This window comes from Bufo bufo, chromosome 4 (genome assembly GCF_905171765.1).
Source record: "Bufo bufo chromosome 4, aBufBuf1.1, whole genome shotgun sequence".
NCBI classification, from domain to species: domain Eukaryota; kingdom Metazoa; phylum Chordata; class Amphibia; order Anura; family Bufonidae; genus Bufo; species Bufo bufo.
In genome coordinates this window covers 613933318-613955795 of record NC_053392.1, presented here as the reverse complement: position 1 = coordinate 613955795, position 22478 = coordinate 613933318, and the positions used below count along the sequence as shown (strand labels likewise).

The window sequence follows — 22478 nt, the reverse complement described above, 5'->3', positions numbered from 1 at the left end:
AACAGCCCAGACATGTAACAACCAAGAAGCCGTACAACACACCCTGAACATAAACCCACACCTAACAAACAACAAGTGAGGGTAAAGGTACAAGGAGAGTACAAAAGGGAGGACAATTTATGTTCCATAAGGTGGCCCTCAAGGACTGGGCTGGAACACCCAGGCAGGGAGGAAAGCTCCAACACCAAGCAAGGCTGTAGTACAACTGTAACCAGCCAGCAAGCCACAGGTTTATATCAAGCTTGCGGCCACACCCAGGAAACACCTTAATCCCCAGTAGCCAGAAGATTAACCCCTTGCTCACCAAACAGCAGGGAGACACACCTTAAAGGGGAAGTGCACGTGCAAACCACAAGTTGCCCTGGCAACCAGTCTGCACGGCAACCGCGTCACGGTCAAACACCAATATAGCTGTGACACAAACACATGAAGAGAATTCCAGCACTGCGCTGGAGCCTTATAAAATCTCTTTATTCCATGCGATAAAAAATTCAACATATCGGTACAGAAGTCGCTTACAAGTTTCAGATCCAACAGCCTTTACTCATAGCACAGTTCTCAACAGGAGGTTTTTGTCCTCCCTGCACTCACCTTAAGAAACCTATGTAATGGTTTGTCATTTGAACTGTCCCAGTAAAAGTCCCCAACTGCCACTGTTCTTTGTACCAGGTAGCAAATTATGCCATAAATAAGAAATGTTGGGATTAAAAAATATTAACTACTTCTTTTCTGATCTGTCAGATGTTTAATTGCATGGGATAAAGAGATTTTACCTAGATGCCTGTGCAGTGTTGGATTTCTCCTCACATGATTGTCAGCTTTAAAATAAGACCTGGCTTGCATCGATAGTTTCTTCACAAGCTGAGATCCTGCCATATGTAGTAAGAATGTATGAGTTGCATTATGTCCTGTACTTCTGACCGGTAGTGTCCTCTCTTCAGTGTGAGTTCTCTCATGTGTAGCAAGACTTTTTTTTTCCCGACAAAAGCATTTCCCACATTCTGGGCATGAATATGGCTTCTCCCCTGTCTGAGTTCTCTCATGTGAATCCAGAATAAATTTCCTGGTAAAAGATTTTCCACATTCTGACGAAAATAACCTTTTATCTCTGTGATTTCTCTCATATAAGGAAAGATCAGATTTCCTTTAAAATATTTCCCACATTTCAGTTTTTTTCTTGTTTTGCCAATTAATGATTGCTTTGATGAAGGTTTCTTGTGACCAGCAGTATCAGTGGATAGATCTCCGCTGTGAAGGATTGAGGGATTAGGAATTATTGAATCATCTTGTGTGGGATTGTTATCTTCTACTTCATCATAGGGTGGTAAATGGAGATGCTTATGGGAGTCTCTCATCCTGTCTTCACATAGAAAATTAAAACAAAATTTTCCTACTTTCCTAAAACAAATTTTATTTATATTAATCAAGCTTTATTGAGACAATATCAAGCTAGGAAGCATGAAGTAAATAGGAGAAATTATCAAAACCAGTGCTAATGGCAACCAATCCCATTCCAACTATACTTTTTCAGGCAGCTTTTGGAAAATTAAAGAAGGGATTTGATTGTTTGTCTTGGGCAACAACTCAATTTTATTTCCCTACAAGCTTTAATACATGTTCTCTTTTGTCTTCGCTGTCATGCTTTATTTGTGCTTTATATATTATGAATACTACTTTCTTTCTTTCTTTTCTTACTTACACCTATCCTTTCAATTCTCAGCCTCTGTATCCCCAAACCCCATTACTGCCATATTTTAGGCATTTAGGATGAATGATTTTTTCCACGGTTGCCTTCCAACTTTTTGGGCAGTCTTAGGGCACATACAACGTATGGATTTATTTCATTAACTTTTTCTGTGTGGGAATGTGAAAAAACAACAGCAATTCCACCATTTGCATTTGGAAATTTGCACTGCTTACCATATAGAATAAAAATATGGTACCTTCATTCTGCAGGTCAGTACGATTATGATTTTCCCAAATAAGTATAGGTATGCCATGTACTTATCTGCCCGCGCTACCGTGGCAATCTCTGCATTGCTATGGTGGCTATGGGAAGCTGGACCAATTGGGCTTGGTGTTGGCAGAGTATTTAAACAGGCAACTACTGACCACAGTTGCCTGTGATTGGTCTTTCTTGCCACACAAGCGTGTTTTGTGCCACTGTTTATAACTCAGCCTTTCTGATTGCTGACCCATTCCTGAATTCGACTATTTGACTCCTGATGTAACTCCCTGGTATTGACCTGTTTCGTATTATACTCAAGAGTTTGTTTCTCATTTTGGTTCTGACTTTTATTCTCTGGTTCCAACCTGTCCTGTCTGACTTCTGTTTCCCCTTTAGTTTAGGTCCTGTGCACTTATCAAGGTGAGAGGTCATCAAGCATTTTGGTGCCACTACAGGATCATTACCTGCTTCACATCAGGAGATATAGCCCTTAGAAATTGTCTTGTGAGTAAGAGCTGCAGGTTTATGCAGCTTTCACTGGCACCTGTTTCTAAAGGCCTTGGACCATGATCTTGTTTTGAAGCCTAGATTGTCAGCTTCAAATACATAACACAGTTCAGCTCACCTCTTTTCTCATGGATACTCCCTAAATGCATGGAAGGTTTTGGAGCAAATTATCAAACGTGAAGAGAAATCCAGCACTGCACAGGGATCCAGATAAAATCTCTCTATTCTATGAAGTAGCACTTCCAACATACTGGTGCAGTTGTTTACAAGTTTAAGACCCAACAGTCTTTACTTATAGCATACTGTAGTTATCAATGGGAGGTTTCCATCCTCCCTCAGCTCACCTGAGGACATCTGTGTAATGGATTGACAGGTGTGCCGCCCCAGTCAAACTCCCCAACTGCCGCTTTCCTTGAAGCAAGTAGAAAACTATCCTATGAGTAAGGACCGATGGGTCTGAAACATATTTGCGACTTCTATACTGGTCTGTTGGATGTTATAGCACATGAAATAAAAGAGATTTTACCTGGATCCCCATGCAGTGCTGGATTTCTCTTCACCGGATTGTCAGCTTTAAAACAAGACCTGGCTTGTATCTATAACTGATTCACAGACTGAGATCCTGCCATCTGTAGTAAGAATGTGTGAGTTACATTATGTCTTGTATTTCTGACTTATATTGGCTTCTCTTTTCCGTGTGAGTTTTCTGAGGTTTAGCAAGACTTGATATATGACTAAAAAATTTTCCACTTTCTGAACATGAAAATTGCTTCTCCTCGGTGTGAACTTTGTGGTGTCTAACAAGACGTGATTTCTGACTAAAAGATTTTTCACATTTTAAACATGAAAATGGCTACTCCCCTGTGTGAGTTCTCTGATGTCTAACAAAACACGATTTCAGACTAAAACATTTCCCACATTCTGAACATGAATATGGCTTCTCCCCTGTGTGATCTTTCTGATGTCTATGAAGATCTGATTTCTGAATAAAACGCTTACCACATTCAGGACATGAAAATGGCTTCTCCCCGGAGTGAGCTTTCTGATGTCTAACAAAAGATGATTTCAGACTAAAACATTTACCACATTCAGTACATGAAAATGGCTTCTCCCCTGAGTGAGCTTTCTGATGTCTAAGAAGATACGAATTTTGACTAAAACACTTCCCACATTCAGAACATGAAAATGGCTTTTCCCCTAAGTGGATTCCTAGATGGATTACAAGTTGTGATTTCCGACTAAAACATTTCCCACATTCTGAACATAAAAATGGCTTCTCCCCTGTGTGAGCTTTCTGATGTATAAGAAGATGCGTATTCTGACTAAAACACTTCCCACATTCAGAACATGAAAATGGCTTTTCCCCTAAGTGGATTCTTAGATGGATTACAAGTTGTGATTTCCGACTAAAACATTTCCCACATTCTGAACATAAAAATGGCTTCTCCCCTGTGTGAGTTCTCTGATGTCTAAGAAGATACGAATTCTGACTAAAACATTTCCCACATTCAGGACATGAAAATGGCTTTTCCCCTATGTGGCTTTTTAGATGGATCTCAAGTTGTGATTTCCGACTAAAACATTTCCCACATTCTGAACATGAAAATGGCTTCTCCCCTGTGTGAGCTTTCTGATGTCTATGAAGATTTGATTTCTGACTAAAACACCTCCCACATTCAGGACATGAAAATGGCTTTTCCCCTAAGTGGATTCTTAGATGGTACACAAGTAGTGATTTCCGACTAAAAGATTTCCCACATTTTGAACATAAAAATGGCTTCTCTCCTGTGTGAGTTCTCTGATGTTGATCCAGAAATAATTTCTTGCTAAAAGATTTTCCACATTCTGAGCATGAAAATGACTTTTTCACTCCATGATTTCTCTCAAGCAAGAAAAGATTAGATTTCCTTTTAAAATGTTTCCCACATTTCTGTTTAGTTCTTGTTCTGCCAATCAGTGTTGAAGGTTTCTTGTGTCCAGCAGTATCGGTGGATAGATCTCCTCTGTGAAGAACTGAGGGTACATTAGGAGTTATTGAATTAGCTTGTGTGGTATTGTTATCTTCTGCTTGATGGTATGAAGAGAAATGGAGATGCTTATTGGAATATCTTATCCTGTCTTCACCTAGAAAATGAAACAAAATTTTCTTACTTTCCCAGAACCAATTTTTTTTATTAATCAGTCGAGACAGGAAACAAAGTAAATAGGAGAAATTATTAGAACTGGTGCTAGTGGCAACCACTACAATTCCAACTATCATTATTCAGGCAGTCTTTGTAAAGTTAAAGAAGTGATTTGATTGGCTTTCTTGGCCAACAACTTCATTTTCCTTTCAACAAGTTTTCGTACATCTTCTGTTTTGTTTTTGTTGTCATGCTCTATTTTGCTTTGCATATTATGACAACTACTTTCCTCTTTCTTTTTTTACTTACACCTATCTTTTTCAATTCTCAGCCTCTGAATCCCCTAAACCATTTCACTGCCTACCTATTTTTGGCTTTTAGGAAGAATATTTTTTTCCATTGTTGCATTCTAGATTTTTTGCCAATCTTAGTGCACATACAACTTACTGATTTATTTTCATTAAAGAGTTTTTCCGATTAGAACAAGTTATCCCCTGGTATGACTATCAGATCGGTTGGGGCCCTACCGCTGGGACCCCCACCGATCACAAGAACAGGGGCCTTGCCCCTTGCTGCTCCCCTGAAATGACTGGAGTAGAGTACAGTGCTTGACTATCTCTGGAACTCCCATAGAAATGAATGGAGTGGCCGCGTGCATTTGTGCGACAAGCCTCTTCGGTAATTTCAGGGGAGCAGCCTGCAGGGGGTATGGTGCCCCCGTTCGCCTGATCAGTGGGGATCCCAGCAGTAGGACGCCCACCAATCTGATAGTTATCCCCTATCCTGTAGATACAGGAATTACTTGCTCCAACCGGAATACCCCTGTAACTCTTTCTAAATAGGAATGTGAAAAAACGTGAAACTTCTTACTGAATTGATTATGAATCTTTAACCCCTTCACGCATTTGGAAGTAACTGTATGCTAACTTACAAAGGCATCCGGGCTGCCATTTACCTAAGGCTGATCAGGCTTGGTGTAAGTGTAACAGTGACAATACAGTGCATTGCAATATATGACCATCAGGCCCACTGGATCTTCAAGAAAAAGGTGAAAAAAAAACAAAAAAAAAAACACAATTGGTATCGGCGCGTTCGTAATGACCTGATCTATAAAAGTATCATGTTACTAATCCCACGTGGTGAACACTGTAAAAAAAATTATGTAACAAACAATGACGATATTTCTGTTTTTGTCACCTCACCTCCACAAAAAAAGAAATAACAAGTAATCAAAAAGTCATATGTACCAATAAAAACTACAGCCTGTCCCACAAAAACAAGCCCCCTCACAGCTACATTGGTGAAAACAAACATTTTATGGACTTTAGTATAGGGCAAAGAAAAATATCATTTATTTTTAACACCAAAGTGATTTTATTCTGAAAAAGTAGTAAAACATAAAAAAATATAAATTTGGTATCGCCATGGCCATATCAACCCACAGAACAAAATAATCCTAGAATATTTACCGCAAGAGTAACCACATAAAAAATTAAAATAAACAACACTGACAGAATTGCCATTTTTGCCCACTTCACCCCCACAAAAAATTGTATAAAAAGTGAACAAAAAGACATATACAAACATGAAGGATGCCAATAAAAACTACAGCCCATCCCGCAAAAATCAAGCCCCCAAACAGCTACAATTGTTAGAAAATCCTGATGCCGCTCCTTCCCTTCTGAATGATGCCGTACTCCCAAACAGCGGTATATGACCACATTTGCGGTGTTGCCGTATTCAAGAAAAAATGCATAACAAATTGTGGGGTGCATTTTCTCCTGTTACCCCTTGTGAAAATGAAAAATTTGATGCTAAAACAACTTTATGTTGGAAATGTGTTTCTAAATTCTATGAAACTCTTGTTGGGTCAAAGCATTTACTTCACCACTAGATTTATTCCTTGAGGGGGGTAGTTTTCAAAATGGGGTCACTTTTTGGGGTTTTCTTTCTATGTTCCACAAGGGTTTCTACTCTATAATGTTCCACAGGTCTCTACTCTATAAATATGTCACTTCTCTCATCCCTCCTGAGACCTTTTTCTTCGGATGAGGTGCATGGAGAGCTGGAATATGAGGTCACTAAAACTTTAGGTTCCAGAAGAGTAAGACAAGGTAAAGTACAATATCTGGCTCATTGGAAATGTGATGGACAAAAGGAGAGATCATGAGTTTCTTATAGAGATATGCATGCTGACAAATGAATTAAGAACGTTCATGAAACTCATCTGGATAAGCATTGGTCGTTGGTTAAGGGTCCAGTGGTTCCTCCTTAACCACTTCAGCCCCCAGTGCTTAAACACCCTGAAAGACCAGGCCACTTTTTACACTTCTGACCTACACTACTTTCACCATTTATTGCTCGGTCATGCAACTTACCACCCAAATGAATTTTACCTCCTTTTCTTCTCACTAATAGAGCTTTCATTTGGTGGTATTTCATTGCTGCTGACATTTTTACTTTTTTTGTTATTAATCGAAATTTAACGATTTTCTTGCAAAAAAATGACATTTTTCACTTTCAGTTGTAAAATTTTGCAAAAAAAAACGACATCCATATAGAAATTTTGCTCTAAATTTATAGTTCTACATGTCTTTGATAAAAAAAAAATGTTTGGGTAAAAAAAAAATGGTTTGGGTAAAAGTTATAGCGTTTACAAACTATGGTACAAAAATGTGAATTTCCGCTTTTTGAAGCAGCTCTGACTTTCTGAGCACCTGTCATGTTTCCTGAGGTTCTACAATGCCCAGACAGTACAAACACCCCACAAATGACCCCATTTCGGAAAGTACACACCCTAAGGTATTCGCTGATGGGCATAGTGAGTTCATAGAACTTTTTATTTTTTGTCACAAGTTAGCGGAAAATTATGATTTTTTTTTTTTTTTTTTTTTTCTTACAAAGTCTCATATTCCACTAACTTGTGACAAAAAATAAAAAGTTCTATGAACTCACTATGCCCATCAGCGAATACCTTGGGGTCTCTTCTTTCCAAAATGGGGTCACTTGTGGGGTAGTTATACTGCCCTGGCATTCTAGGGGCCCAAATGTGTGGTAAGGAGTTTGAAATCAAATTCTGTAAAAAATGACCTGTGAAATCCGAAAGGTGCTCTTTGGAATATGGGCCCCTTTGCCCACCTAGGCTGCAAAAAAGTGTCACACATCTGGTATCTCCGTACTCAGGAGAAGGTGGGGAATGTGTTTTGGGGTGTCATTTTATATATACCCATGCTGGGTGAGAGAAATATCTTGGCAAAAGACAACTTTTCCCATTTTTTTATACAAAGTTGTCATTTGACCAAGATATTTATCTCACCCAGCATGGGTATATGTAAAAAGACACCCCAAAACACATTCCTCAACTTCTCCTGAATACGGAGATACCAGATGTGTGACACTTTTTTGCAGCCTAGGTGGGCAAAGGGGCCCATATTCCAAAGAGCACCTTTCGGATTTCACTCCTCATTTTTTCCTGAATTTGATTTCAAACTCCTTACCACACATTTGGGCCCCTAGAATACCAGGGCAGTATAACTACCCCACAAGTGACCCCATTTTGGAAAGAAGACACCCCAAGGTATTCCGTGAGGGGCATGGCGAGTTCCTAGAATTTTTTATTTTTTGTCACAAGTTAGTGGAAAATGATGATTTTTTTTTTTATTTTTTTTTTCATACAAAGTCTCATATTCCACAAACTTGTGACAAAAAATAAAAACTTCCATGAACTCACTATGCCCATCAGCGAATACCTTGGGGTCTCTTCTTTCCAAAATGGGGTCACTTGTGGGGTAGTTATACTGCCCTGGCATTCTAGGGGCCCAAATGTGTGGTAAGTAGGTAAATGACCTGTGAAATCCGAAAGGTGCTCTTTGGAATGTGGGCCCCTTTGCCCACCTAGGCTGCAAAAAAGTGTCACACATCTGGTATCTCTGTATTCAGGAGAAGTTGAGGAATGTGTTTTGGGGTGTCTTTTTACATATACCCATGCTGGGTGAGATAAATATCTTGGTCAAATGCCAACTTTGTATAAAAAAATGGGAAAAGTTGTCTTTTGCCAAGATATTTCTCTCACCCAGCATGGGTATATGTAAAATGACACCCCAAAACACATTCCCCAACTTCTCCCGATTACGGAGATACCAGATGTGTGACACTTTTTTGCAGCCTAGGTGGGCAAAGGGGCCCATATTCAAAAGAGCACCTTTCGGATTTCACAGGTCATTTTTTACAGAATTTGATTTCAAACTCCTTACCACACATTTGGGCCCCTAGAATGCCAGGGCAGTATAACTACCCCACAAGTGACCCCATTTTGGAAAGAAGAGACCCCAAGGTATTCGCTGATGGGCATAGTGAGTTTATGGAACTTTTTATTTTTTGTCACAAGTTAGTGGAATATGAGACTTTGTATGAAAAAAAAAAAAAAAAAAAAATAAGCATTTTCCACTAACTTGTGAAAAAAAATAAAAAATTCTAGGAACTCGCCATGCCCCTCACGGAATACCTTGGGGTGTCTTCTTTCCAAAATGGGGTCACTTGTGGGGTAGTTATACTGCCCTGGCATTTTCCAGGGGCCCTAATGTGTGGTAAGTAGGTAAATGACCTGTGAAATCCTAAAGGTGCTCTTTGGAATATGGGCCCCTTTGCCCACCTAGGCTGCAAAAAAGTGTCACACATGTGGTATCGCCGTATTCAGGAGAAGTTGGGGAATGTGTTTTGGGGTGTCATTTTACATATACCCATGCTGGGTGAGAGAAATATCTTGGCAAAAGACAACTTTTCCCTTTTTTTATACAAAGTTGGCATTTGACCAAGATATTTCTCTCACCCAGCATGGGTATATGTAAAATGACACCCCAAAACACATTCCCCAACTTCTCCTGAGTACGGCGATACCAGATGTGTGACACTTTTTTGCAGCCTAGATGCGCAAAGGTGCCCAAATTCCTTTTAGGAGGGCATTTTTAGACATTTGGATACCAGACTGCCCTGGCATTCTAGGGGCCCTAAAGCGTGAGAAGAAGTCTGGAATATAAATGTCTAAAAAATTTTACGCATTTGGATTCCGTGAGGGGTATGGTGAGTTCATGTGAGATTTTATTTTTTGACACAAGTTAGTGGAATATGAGACTTTGTAAGAAAAAAAAAAAAAAATTCTGCTAACTTGGGCCAAAAAAATATCTGAATGGAGCCTTACAGAGGGGGGGGGGATCAATGACAGGGGGGTGATCAATGACAGGGGGGTGATCAATGACAGGGGGGGGTGATCAATGACAGGGGGGTGATCAATGACAGGGGTGGTGATCAATGACAGGGGGGGTGATCAATGACAGGGGGGGTGATCAATGACAGGGGGGGTGATCAATGACAGGGGGGGTGATCAGGGAGTCTATATGGGGTGATAACCACAGTCATTGATCATGCCCCTGTAAGGCTTCATTCAGACGTCCGGATGCGTTTTGCGGATCCGATCCATCTATCAGTGGATCCGTAAAAATCATGCGGACGTCTGAATGGAGCTTTACAGGGGGGTAATCAATGACAGGGGGTTGATCAATGACAGGGGGGTGATCAGGGAGTCTATATGGGGTGATCACCACAGTCATTGATCATGCCCCTGTAAGGCTTCATTCAGACGTCCGGAGGCGTTTTGCGGATCCGATCCATCTATCAGTGCATCCGTAAAAATCATGCGGACATCTGAATGGAGCTTTACAGGGGGGTAATCAATGACAGGGGGGTGATCAGGGAGTCTATATGGGGTGATCACCACAGTCATTGATCACTCCCCTGTAAGGCTTCATTCAGACGTCCGGATGCGTTTTGCGGATCCGATCCATCTATCAGTGCATCCGTAAAAATCATGCGGACATCTGAATGGAGCTTTACAGGGGGGTTGATCAATGACAGGGGGGTGATCAATGACAGGGGGGTGATCAGGGAGTCTATATGGGGTGATCACCACAGTCATTGATCATGCCCCTGTAAGGCTTCATTCAGACGTCCGGATGCGTTTTGCGGATCGGATCCATCTATCAGTGCATCCGTAAAAATCATGCGGACGTCTGAATGGAGCTTTACAGGGGGTTGATCAATGACAGGGGGGTGATCAGGGAGTCTATATGGGGTGATAACCACAGTCATTGATCACGCCCCTGTAAGGCTTCATTCAGACGTCCGGATGCGTTTTGCGGATCCGATCCATCTATCAGTGGATCCGTAAAAATCATGCGGACATCTGAATGGAGCTTTACAGGGGGGTAATCAATGACAGGGGGGTGATCAATGACAGGGGGGTGATCAGGGAGTCTATATGGGGTGATCAGGGGTGATCAGGGGCTAATAAGGGGTTAATAAGTGACGGGGGGGGGTGTAGTGTAGTGTAGTGGTGCTTGGTGGGACTTTACTGAGCTACCTGTGTCCTCTGGTGGTCGATCCAAACAAATGGGACCACCAGAGGACCAGGTAGCAGGTATATTAGACGCTGTTATCAAAACAGCGTCTAATATACCTGTTAGGGGTTAAAAAAAACACATCTCCAGCCTGCCAGCGAACGATCGCCGCTGGCAGGCTGGAGATCAACTCTCTTACCTTCCGTTCCTGTGAGCGCGCGCGCCTGTGTGCGCGCGTTCACAGGAAATCTCGGCCATCGCGAGATGACGCATATATGCGTGACTGTGCGCAGCGCTGCCACCTCCAGAACGCGATCCTGCGTTAGGCGGTCCGGAGGTGGTTAAAGGTGGGTACTGTCATGTACTTGCCTACACCATTGCTGTGATCCTAGCCTCTAGCCACCACTATTTAGTTGCTGAGGCTGGTCAACCTATCAGGGACCAGATACCAATCAGGCTTGTTGCCGGCATCATGTGTTTCCTGTATTTAAACAGACAACTTTTGGCCAAAGTTGCCCGTGATTGGTCCTCTTTGCCACACAAGAATGTTTTGCTTCACTGTTTGTACCTCTGGATTTCTGACAACTAACCCACTCTGGTATTGGATTTTCTCACTTTGTTTCTGACATTTATTCTCTGGCCTGTCTGACTTTTGTTTCCCCTCTCGTTTAGGTCCATGCAATTATCCAGGTTATGGACCTTCCACCAGTTGGGGGCTGCCATTTAGGAAAGATCATCCAAGTAGGTAGGGACAGTGTTGCGGGTGGAATTTAGAGCTGCATTGTTCCCTACTTTACGTGACATGTTATATATGCTTTAGCAACTTTTGTGTAAAAAAAAAAACTGGGTTGTTTTTTTGTGGGACTAATTGACAGCAATTCTTGCAACATATTGTACAAAAAGCCTAAAAGCAACAATTCCTTTCCTATAATAGAGCACAGTTCCATATCCTACAAGATCTTCCCCACCATATATTGGTGCAACGTGTCACCCTAAAACCATCACTAGACTTGCTTCAGGACTGTGTACTTCCTCTGGCTCTTTAGGGGCCAGCTCGTGTTTGTCCTAATCTGTCTGGCTTATAACTAGCCAGGGTTATTTTAGGCACCCTCCCCTGTAGAAGGGTGCCTGAATATTAGGTACTAGTTGCCAGTTTCCTGCGAAGGTGCATCATTACTCTGCTCATTTGCCATGTATTGATCTCTTCCTTTTAACAGGATTTCACCCTTTGCTGCCTGACTTTTGGACTGTTTACTGGATTTCACAAACACTACCTGCCCTGACCTCAGCTTGTTTCCTGATTACACTTCTGGATGAGCAGCCACTGAATAGAAACTACACCAAGAGGAGATGGTCTGGTTGTTTCCCCACAGTAGAGTCCATATTAATAAAAGGGTGAAAAGCATGGGGTCCAATTACTCCTTTTTTAAGTAGCCCGAAGCCAAATCTGTTCAGTGGCACAGTGGATCTACAACCACTTCTTCAACACTAACTTTCAATACTGTTCTCTCCTCTACGGTCATAGAAGGTCTCCTCTTACCCGGTGATGTGAGAGACTGATGGTTCTCCATCATGACATCCTTGTACAGATCCTTGTGTTTTGCTAAATATTCCCACTCCTCCATGGCAAAATAGACAGCGACATCCTGACACCTTATAGGAACCTGACAACACAAGAATAAGGTCATTACCAGACCCATCCCATGGCGTTATTGTATAATGTCCCAGCATTCCCAGCAGCACTAACCTCTCCGCTTAGCAGCTCAGTGATCCTGGTGGTAAGTTCTAGGATCTTCTGCTCATGTATCAGGGAATGAGGTGGAGGCTCGGTGATGGGGCTCTGGGTCCTGCTCCGTCCTCCTGACACACGGGGTGTCACACACTCACCAGACGACTTCTTCACTACTGTGTAATCCTGTGTATGGGGAGATGCTGATCACTACAGAGATTCTAAGAATCCTTCACCTTTCCAGTCATTTCGCTGGTTTATTACTAGAGATAAGAGTGATGTCATGTGAGACTCTCACCTCTCCAGTTATCAAGGAGATGATTTCCAGGGTGAGGTCTAATATCCTCGCAGCCATGTGGTCTCTGTCCTTCTCCATCCTTGGTGGGTCATTGATGGAAAGGACCATTGTCTTTAAAAATGAGGGAGTCCTGTACCCTAAGAAAATGGTGGAAATCAAGGAGAATTGAGAGCACATTACATTTGGAAGAACATGTCAAGTTAAGTGTTTTACAATTAAGAATTATAAAGGCATTACCAATAGTGTACTTAGCTATCTAACTCTTTTTTACATAGACTGGTAATAACCATATCACTCAGCCGCCTGTGCTATGTAGTAAATACAGTGTTACACAGGACACACATCGGCAGTGTACCACATACAGCAGCCAGATCTAATCTTTATTTTGAGTATAAATATCTTTATAAATGGGTAGTGTTGAGCGAATCTCAGGGAAAATTTAATTCACCGCAAAGCCGAATTTCCTCATGCTTCGTGGTAAAAAATCAATTTTCCCTGAAGTGGGGTAAAAAAGTCATTCTTACCTCATCCGTTTGAATGCGAAGAGCCTGCCGCCATCTTGATTGACGATCCCACGCGATATCTTGTGCGTGGTGACATATTGCGATCAAATGGATGAGGTATGATTTTTTTTATTATAGACCTTAATTAGAAAGAGCGAATTTCTCAAAATTTGGATTCGGCCGGTTTGCCGAATTTTCCGAAAAGATTCTATATGAATTTATTTGCGGTGAATCGCGTTAAAAAAAATGCTATTTTCTGGCTGCAGAAAGCCTGTATAGTGGTGTAGGACACTGTGCCTTGCAGTAACATTCATAGGGAGTCTACTGGGGTAGTGAAACAATACTGTGAGTCTGTATGACACGCACATGACAGGCGTCACTCTTAGAATCACTGCACACTTCACTTATTTGGGCAGTTACGAGGCCAAAATTGACCAAATAACTCAAGTGTGAACTCAGCCTTACAGGTCAGTGTCAGGTATAAAGAACCGTGCAGAAGCCCAAGATCCTACAGTACTGTAGCGTGAAAGAGCGCACTTATTTTACACTGTGGTCAGCTGATTCCACATAGATGTCTACAGAACCTGTTTTATTAAACGCTTATACAAGTAGAGCCCCCCTGACAGAGTGGAGCGGGTGTCAGCAGTAAGTTTGTATTGACGTTACTGATTATTTTACCCTTCCTCTGGTCTGTCAGAACAATAACCACCCAAAAAATGGATCCTGTCTTTTGAGCATTTGCCTTCACTCGGTCAGCATTTGGTCAATAATCCATCAGTATTGCTAAAAAAAAAAAAAAAATAACAGGAGTGGATCCAAAACAGAGATGACACGTGAATGCAATATTTGCATGTTTTCTGTGTTTTGTACCCACTCCTGCTTTTGGCTACCAAATCATAAGCCAATTCTGATGAGACCATACAGGCCTTACAGCTGCTACACAGAAATAATCCATTGCGCGTCTTATTTTTCCGTCCTTCTGACAGATCAGAAGAAGGGTCAAATAAATGATTATGTCAACTAGGTAAAAAAAGGCAAAATAGTGGCCCAGTCATGGAGTGGGGAGGGTGGGAGAACAGCTTGAGACGTCCACAGGGTGTCCCAATGATATAGTGGTAAGGTAGCAGCAGCAAGAGGAGACCACAGAGTGGCCCAGTGACATAGTGGGGAGGTGGCAGCAGCAGCATGAGGAGAACATAGAGTGGCCGGTTTACATAGTGTTGAGGGGGCAGCAGCATGAGGAGACCACAGAGTGGCCCAGAGACAGAGTTGTTAGTTGGGAGCAGCATGAGGAGACCACAGAGTGGCCCAGTGACACAGTATTTATTTAGCAGCAGCATGATGAGACCACACAGTCCCAAGGTGACATAGTGTTGAGGTGGCAGCAGCATGAGGAGACCACAGAGTGGCCCAGTGACAAATTGGGGAGGTGGTAGCAGCAGAATCAAGAGGAGACCACAGAGTGGCCCATTTACATAGTGTTGAAGTGGCAGCAGCATAAGGAAGCCACAGAGTGGCCCAGTGACATAGTGGGGAGGTGGCTGCAGCAGCGGCATGATGGCACCACAAAGTGGCCCATTTACATAGTGTTAAGGTGGCAGCAACATGAGGAGACCACAGAGAGGCCCAGAGACAGAGTTGTGAGTTGGCAGCAGCAGGAGAAGACCACAGAGTGGCCCAGTGACACAGTCTTGATTTAGCAGCAGCATGAGGAGACCCCACAGTTGCAAGGTGACATAGTGTGGAGGTGGCAGCAGCATGAGGAGGCCACAGAGTGGCTCAGTGACACAGTCTTGATTTAGCAGCAGCATGAGACCACAAAGTGGCAAGGCGACAGTGTGGAGGTGGCAGCAGCATGAGTAGGCCACAGTGTGGCCCAGTGACATAGTGCTGATTTAGAACAGCATGAGGAGACCACAGAAAGGCAAGGTGACATAGTGTGGAGGTAGCAGCAGCAGCATGAGGAGACCTGAGTGACGTGGCAGCAGTATCAGGAGATTACAGAGTGACCCGGTGACAGAATGGGGAGGTGAGTGGCAATAACAGTACCCGCTGAAGATGGTGGGTATAATATGGAGCACTTGGCATCATATGTGTGGCATCAGGCGGGTGGCAGCATCAGAATTGTAGCTGAAGCAGGTAGCCAGAAGAAACCAATCTCTTTTTTCAAGGTTTGGGTGAGGCAGCATGGATGATCTAATCTGATGCATCAGGCATTGGTGGGTGGAAATCCCGGCTGATCCACGGCTAATTCATTATGACAAATGTCAGTCTCTCCACAATTTGGGTGGAAAGGCGAGTTCTCCTTGGGGTAACTATGGCCCCCGCCGCACTGAACACCCGCTCTGATGCCACACTACTGGCCAGACAGCACAGCAGCCACAAATCCAGTTTGGCTGCCCAGTAGTCTAGCGGATGTTCAATATGGGGTGGCAGGGTGCTGTCCAAGTATGCCACTACCTGCTGGTTCAGGTTCTGCTCCATGTCTAGCTGCTGCTGCTGGTGAGTAGTTTCATCACTAGGTGGGTTAAGAAAGCTGCTCATCATCAACTCTGGTCTCAATCTGCTGCTGATGGAGCTGGTGCTGCTCATACCCATAAATTCCTGCCACAGCAGCCATGGCAGTGGAACAAGAGCACAAAGGGCAGGATCATACCTGCAAGAGGATGGAAGATGGCGCAGATAGGCAGCGGCCAACTGACTACATAGGATGACTCTATAGTAGTTCAGTTTGTCCTCCCTCTCAGCGGGTGTAAAAAAGGCCCCTATTTTGGACCATTAACCCCTTAAGGACCGGGCTCATTTTCACCTTAAGGACCAGGCCATTTTTTGGAAATCTGACCAGTGTCACTTTAAGTGCTAATAACTTTAAAACGCTTTGACTTATCCAGGCCATTCTGAGATTGTTTTTTCGTCACATATTGTACTTCATGACACTGGTAAAATGAAGTCAAAAAAATTATTTTTTTTGCACAAAAAAATACCTAATTTACCAAAAATTTGGAAAAATTTGCAAATTTCAAAGTTTCAGTTTCTCTACTTCTGTAATACATAGTAATACCCCAAAAAATTGTGATGACTTTACATTCCCCATATGTCTACTTCATGCTTGAATTGTTTTGGGAATGATATTTTATTTTTTGGGGATGTTATAAGGCTTAGAAGTTTAGAAGCAAATCTTGAAATTTTTCCGAAATTTACAAAAACTCAATTTTTAGGGACCAGTTCAGGTTTGAAGTCACTTTGCGAGGCTTACATAATAGAAACCACCCAAAAATGACCCCATCTAAGAAACTACACCCCTCAAGGTATTCAAAACTGATTTTGCATACATTGTTAACCCTTTAGGTGTTGCACAAGAGTTATTGGCAAATGGGGAGGAAATTTGAGAATTTGATTTTTTTGTCTAATTTTTCATTTTAACCCATTTTTTCCACTAACAAAGCAAGGGTTAACAGCCAAACAAGACTGTATCTTTATTGCCCTGACTCTGCTGTTTACAGAAACACCCAATACGTGGCCGTAAACTACTGTACGGCCACACAGCGGGGCGTAGAGTGAAAGGTGCGCCGTTTGGTTTTTGGAAGGCTGATTTTTATGGACTGGTTTATTTACACCATGTCCCATTTGAAGCCCCCTGATGCACCCCTAGAGGAGAAACTCCCTAAAAGTGACCCCATCTAAGAAACTACACCCCTTAAGGTATTTAAAACTGATTTTACATACGTCGTTAACACTTTAGGTGTTGCACAAGAGTTATTGGCAAATGGAGATGAAATTTGAGAATTTCATTTTTTTGCCTAATTTTCAATTTTAACCCATTTTTTTCACTAACAAAGCAAGGGTTAACAGCCAAACAAAACTGTATCTTTATTGCCCTGACTCTGCTGTTCACAGAAACACCCCATATGTGGCTGTAAACTACTGTACGGCCACACAGCGGGGCGTAGAGTGAAAGGTGCGCCGACTGTTTTTTTGACACCATGTCCCATTTGAAGCCCCCCTGATGCACCCCTAGAGTAGAAACTCCATAAAAGTGACCCCATCTAAGAAACTAAACCCCTCAAGGTATTCAAAACTGATTTTACAAACTTTGTTAACCCTTTAGGTGTTGCACAAGATTTAATGGAAAATAGAGACACAATTTCAAAATTTCACATTTTTGGCAGATTTTCCATTTTAATATTTTTTTTCCAGTTACAAAGCAAGGGTTAACAGCCAAACAAAACTCATTATTTATGGCCCTGATTCTGTAGTTTACAGAAACACCCCATATGTGGTCGTAAACCGCTGTACGGGCACACGGCAGGGCGCAGAAGGAAAGGAATGCCATACAGTTTTTGGAAGGCAGGTTTTGCTGGACTGTTTTTTTGACACCATGTCCCATTTGAAGCCCCCCTGATGCACCCCTAGAGTAGAAACTCCAGAAAAGTGACCCCATTTTAGAAACTACGGGATAGGGTGGCAGTATTGTTGGTACTAGTTTAGGGTACATATGATTTTTGGTTGCTCTATATTACACTTTTTGTGCGGCAAGGTAACAAGAATTAGCTTTTTTGGCACCGTTTTTTTTTTTTGTTATTTACAACATTCATCTGACAGGTTAGATCATGTGGTAATTTCATAGAGCAGGTTGTCACGGACGCGGCGATACCTAATATGTATTACATTTTTTTAATTTATGTAAGTTTTACCCAATGATTTCATTTTTAAAACAAAAAAAAGTTTTAGTGTCTCCATAGTCTAAGAGTCATAGTTTTTTCAGTTTTTGGGCGATTATCTTAAGTAGGGTCTCATTTTTTGCGGGAGGAGATGACGGTTTGATTGCTACAATTTTGGCGTACATGCGACTTTTTTGATCACTTTTATTACCTTTTTTTGGGAAGTAAGGTGAGCAAAATTTCAATTTCATCATAGTTTTTTATTTTTTATTTTTATGGCGTTCACCGTTCGGGTAAAGTAACATGACCGTTTTATAGATCAGGTCGTTACGGACGCGGCGATACCAAACATGTGTAGGGAATGTTATTTTTTTAATTTTTAATCAGTGATAAATGTGTTTTTTGATTTTTACTTTTTTTTCACTTTTTTTCACTTTTTTTTTTACCCAGATCCACTTGGTTCTTGAAGATCCAGTGGGTCTGATGTCTGTATAATACAGTACAGTACAATATATATTGTTCTGTACTGTATTTTACTTACACTGAACAGATCTATGCTTTCAGCACAGATCTGTTCAGCACCATGGACAGCAGGACGCCTGAGAGGCGTCCTGTTGCCATGGGAACCTTCCCCGTCTGCTCAGAACTGCGCAGACGGGGAAGGGTAAGGATGGGATCTGGCGGGGGGCTGTCTGGGAGCTCTCTCCCTCTCCATCGGGGGGCTGCAAAGGCACAGCAGCCCCCCGATCGGAGAGGGAGGGAGCTCCCTCTTACTGTTAACTTTTTCCATACAGCGGTCCGTACGGACCGCTGTATGGAAAGGGTTAAACGGCTGACATCGCATCACCGATGTCAGCCGTTTATACCAGGGTGCCAGCAATGTGCTGGCACCCTGGTATACCCACTCTACACCAACGATTATTCAATGGGAGGCGGGCGGGGGATCGCGATCCCGCCTGCCGCACCGCCCGCCTCCCGCACCGCCCCCACCGCCCGCAACACCCCCCCTGCACCTCCCACCGGGCTAAAATCATTCAGAGGTGCAGGGGGGGTGATAAAAATATATTTTCGGCACACTAAAGTTTCTGATCGCCGCGGTCAGGGACCGCAGCGATCAGAAACAGCAGAAAGCGCAACAAACCGCAGGTCTGAATTGACCTGCGGTTTGTTGCGATCGCGGACATGGGGGGGTCACGGGACCCCCCCGCGCATTTAGCCGAGGTGCCTGCTCAATGATTTGAGCAGGCACCTTGTTCCGATCACAGCCGGCCGGGCGGCAGTGATCGGAACAACACATGACGTACCGGTACGTCATGTGTCCTTAAGGACTCGGGAAACATGCCGTACCCATACGTCATGTGTCCTTAAGGGGTTAACAAGGGTCCAACAAGGTGGAGAGCCAAAAGTCATCCCTCTGCCAAATGGTGACAATTCAGCTGTCACTACCAAAGCAAGTGAGCATGCAGCGGGCCATTTGCGCAAGTGACTTGGAGGGACACCCTGCCTCCATCTCCACTGCATACTGCCATGGTGTGCCTAGGTCATCTGCCTGGTCTTCCTCATCTCCCTCTTACTCCTCTGGCTGCTCCTGTTCCTCCTCTCCTGTCACCTGTGCTCCAATGTCCTCCTCCACCTCCAGTTCAGCCCCACAGGGCTCATGTGGCCGTGATATGTAGACACTGAGTCTCCGGTCCCCTGACCAGCTGTCTCAGCGCAGTGTGGGTAGTAAACTCCACACCGAACACAAGAGGGAAGAGAAAAGGTACTAGGCCTGGAAACTAGGGAAAGGGGAAAGGTCACCACCTAGTGAATCCCTAAACCGAGCCCTGACTACTATCAGTATGAAGAGACCTCGATGGTAGGAATGTTCATACGCAGGAACCTAGAGCCCTATCTGACCCTAAAGGGCCCTGAAAATAGTGTCAGGACAAAAGATGACCCATTCCTTCCCAGATGAAGGAACAGGAGACTCCTTCAGGCCTAATACGAAAAGATAGGGGAATACAACGAACAAGAAAGAGGGAAAAGACAGTTAACTGCGGATGAGCAGGAATTTAGAGGAGAACCAAACACCAGCACCTCCATGACCAGAAAGGAGATATCAACCACATAGCATGATGGGTGAGACCAGACTTAATAGAGGAGTTGTAATGACCACTTAAGCTACATATGAGACAAGAGATGTGGTCGTAACCAGCAACAACACAGAAACAAGTGAAACCAAAGAGGCTGTCAGATCACATCATGTGCAGCCAGTCTCTTAGATCTTCTGACCCCTGTCACAGGAGAGATGTACCAGCATCTGTTCCAGGATATGAAGCAGTAGAATTACGTTCAACCCATAGTCCTGGCGACTGACAAATAACGTGGCGTCCTCAAAGGGCCTAAGCAAATGACAGGTGTCAAACATGAGCTGCCAGTGGCTGACATCGGAGTTACATAGGGGAGTACTCTTGTCCGCTTGGATCACCAAGAAATCGTTTATGGCCTTTCTCTGTTCGTATAGTCAGTCCAACATATGGAGAGTGGAATTGCAATGGGTGAAAACGTCGCATATCAGCCTATATTGGGGGATGCTGTTCTGCCGCTGCAGCTCAATGAGGGTGTCCTTGGCAGTGTACAAGTGGCTGAAGTGCATGCAAAGTTTCCTGGCCATTTTTTGTATGTCTTGCAGATGCGTGGAAGACTTCAGGAACCGCTTGACAACCAGATTGAACACGTGCGCAATGCAGGGAGCATGGCTCAGCCTTCCTTGACATAGCGCTGACACCATGTTTTTCCCATTGTCGGTCACCATGGTTCTGATTTTTAGTTGTCGCAGAGAAAACCAGGATTTAATTTCTTGATGAAGGACACAGAGAAGTTCCTCCCCTGTGTGACTCCGTTCGCCCAGGCAAACGAAGTGCAGAACAGCGTGACACCGCCGTGCCCTGCACATGTGGTATGCTGGAGGGGCACTGTGAATTGTCCCTGCAGTGGAGGCTGAGGACGCGGTGGAGGATGAGGAAGCAGAGGCGGACATTGTCGCAGGACCAACGGCATGAGAACGTGGAGGCGGAAGCCGTGTCACCTGGCCAAGTTGCTGTTTTGGCTGGGCAGGAACCACATTTACCCACTGCGCCGTAAAGGACATATATTGTCCTTGACGTTAGTTACAGCTCCACACGTTGGCGCTGCCATGCACAAGGTGACTGGCCAACCTTCTGTTCTACATATTTGTGCAGGGCTGGTACTGCCTTTTTGGCAAAGAAATGACGGCTTGGGACTCTCCACCTCAGTTTGACACAAGCCATCAGTGCTGCAGGGATTGCAGTACCAGCAACTTGGCCAGGAGCACGTTAAGCTTCTGTGCCGTTGGATGAGTGTACGCATACTGTTGTTTCTTGGAAATCGCTTCGGTGATTGATTGCTGGCGGAATGACTGATGAGGAGCAGGAGGGCGAGAAGCAGGAGCATCAGGACCAGTAGATGATGGGAAGGACAGACAGCTCCCTTCGGCTGAGGTGGTGAAGCCTTGACTGCCTGAAATCAGGTGCATGCCACTGGGTGATGTAGCTGTTGGTTGCTGCTGAAGGCTGGGCCACCACATTGGAGCCACGGTTCTGCCAGGCCACTTTAGGATGACGCTGCATATGTTGACGCAGAGCCGTGGTGCCAACACCCTGGCCATGCTTCACCTTCTGCCCACAGATTCGGAAAATGGCCATGTTCACAACACCAGCTCCCACACCACTCTCCTCATCACTACTTGCCCGCCTACTGGAGGAAGCGGCGGATGTCTCCCCTAGATCTTGGCTGGGCAGTAGCTGCTGACTGTCCTCTAGTAGCTCGTCCTCGCTGTATAGGGGAGATGATCCCACAGCATATAATACTTCTCTGGCTAAGGGAACAGACTAGGACAGAGGCAGGTTGAGGACAGGTGAGGGCACAGGGCCTGCTCCCGGACTATGCCAACTAGGGATTGTGTCTGACGAACCCACCGACTCTTGGCTGGGGGTGTCTGATGTCACTTGGGATGAAGTGGATGACCAAGTCAACCATTCAAGAATCGCTGGTCAAGACACGACCGCTAGCTGACACTGGGCTCAGGCCACTGGATGTGACCCCTGCTGCCATGCCCCCTTACTCTGCTGCGACCTGTGCCTGCGCCAGAAACATTTAGGCCTCTGTCACTCCTCTGTGCAGGGCTTGTCACTTCTCTGTCTGACATACTGTTAGATCAAATAAGTAAATAAAAAGGAAATTAATACACCCCCCAAGAAACCTGTAGTTTTGTCACTTCACCACATAACGGAAAATAATCATTTTTTTGCCACT

The 22478-nt window shown here is 43.8% G+C and overlaps 1 protein-coding gene across 1 annotated transcript; it reads right to left on the bottom strand.

Moving 5' to 3' along the window:
• Positions 1-784: 784 nt before the first annotated feature.
• Positions 785-12727, bottom strand: LOC120999705 (zinc finger protein OZF-like). Its single transcript, XM_040430727.1, has 3 exons — positions 12718-12727; positions 12511-12634; positions 785-4579 (listed from the first exon to the last, which is right to left on the bottom strand). The coding sequence occupies exons 2-3, from the start codon at positions 12593-12595 to the stop codon at positions 3309-3311; spliced, it is 1356 nt and encodes a 451-aa protein (XP_040286661.1). The 5' UTR covers positions 12596-12634; positions 12718-12727; the 3' UTR covers positions 785-3308.
• Between the last annotated feature and the right edge of the window lie 9751 nt (positions 12728-22478).

Excerpts from the sequence above, each read along its gene's own strand:
- LOC120999705 (XM_040430727.1), bottom strand. The coding sequence starts at position 12,595 with ATGGAGGAGTGGGAATATTTAGCAAAACACAAGGATCTGTACAAGGAT. Across the intron at positions 4,580-12,510 it reads TCAGTCTCTCACATCACCGG|GTGAAGACAGGATAAGATAT; the intron begins GTAAGAGGAGAC and ends TTCATTTTCTAG.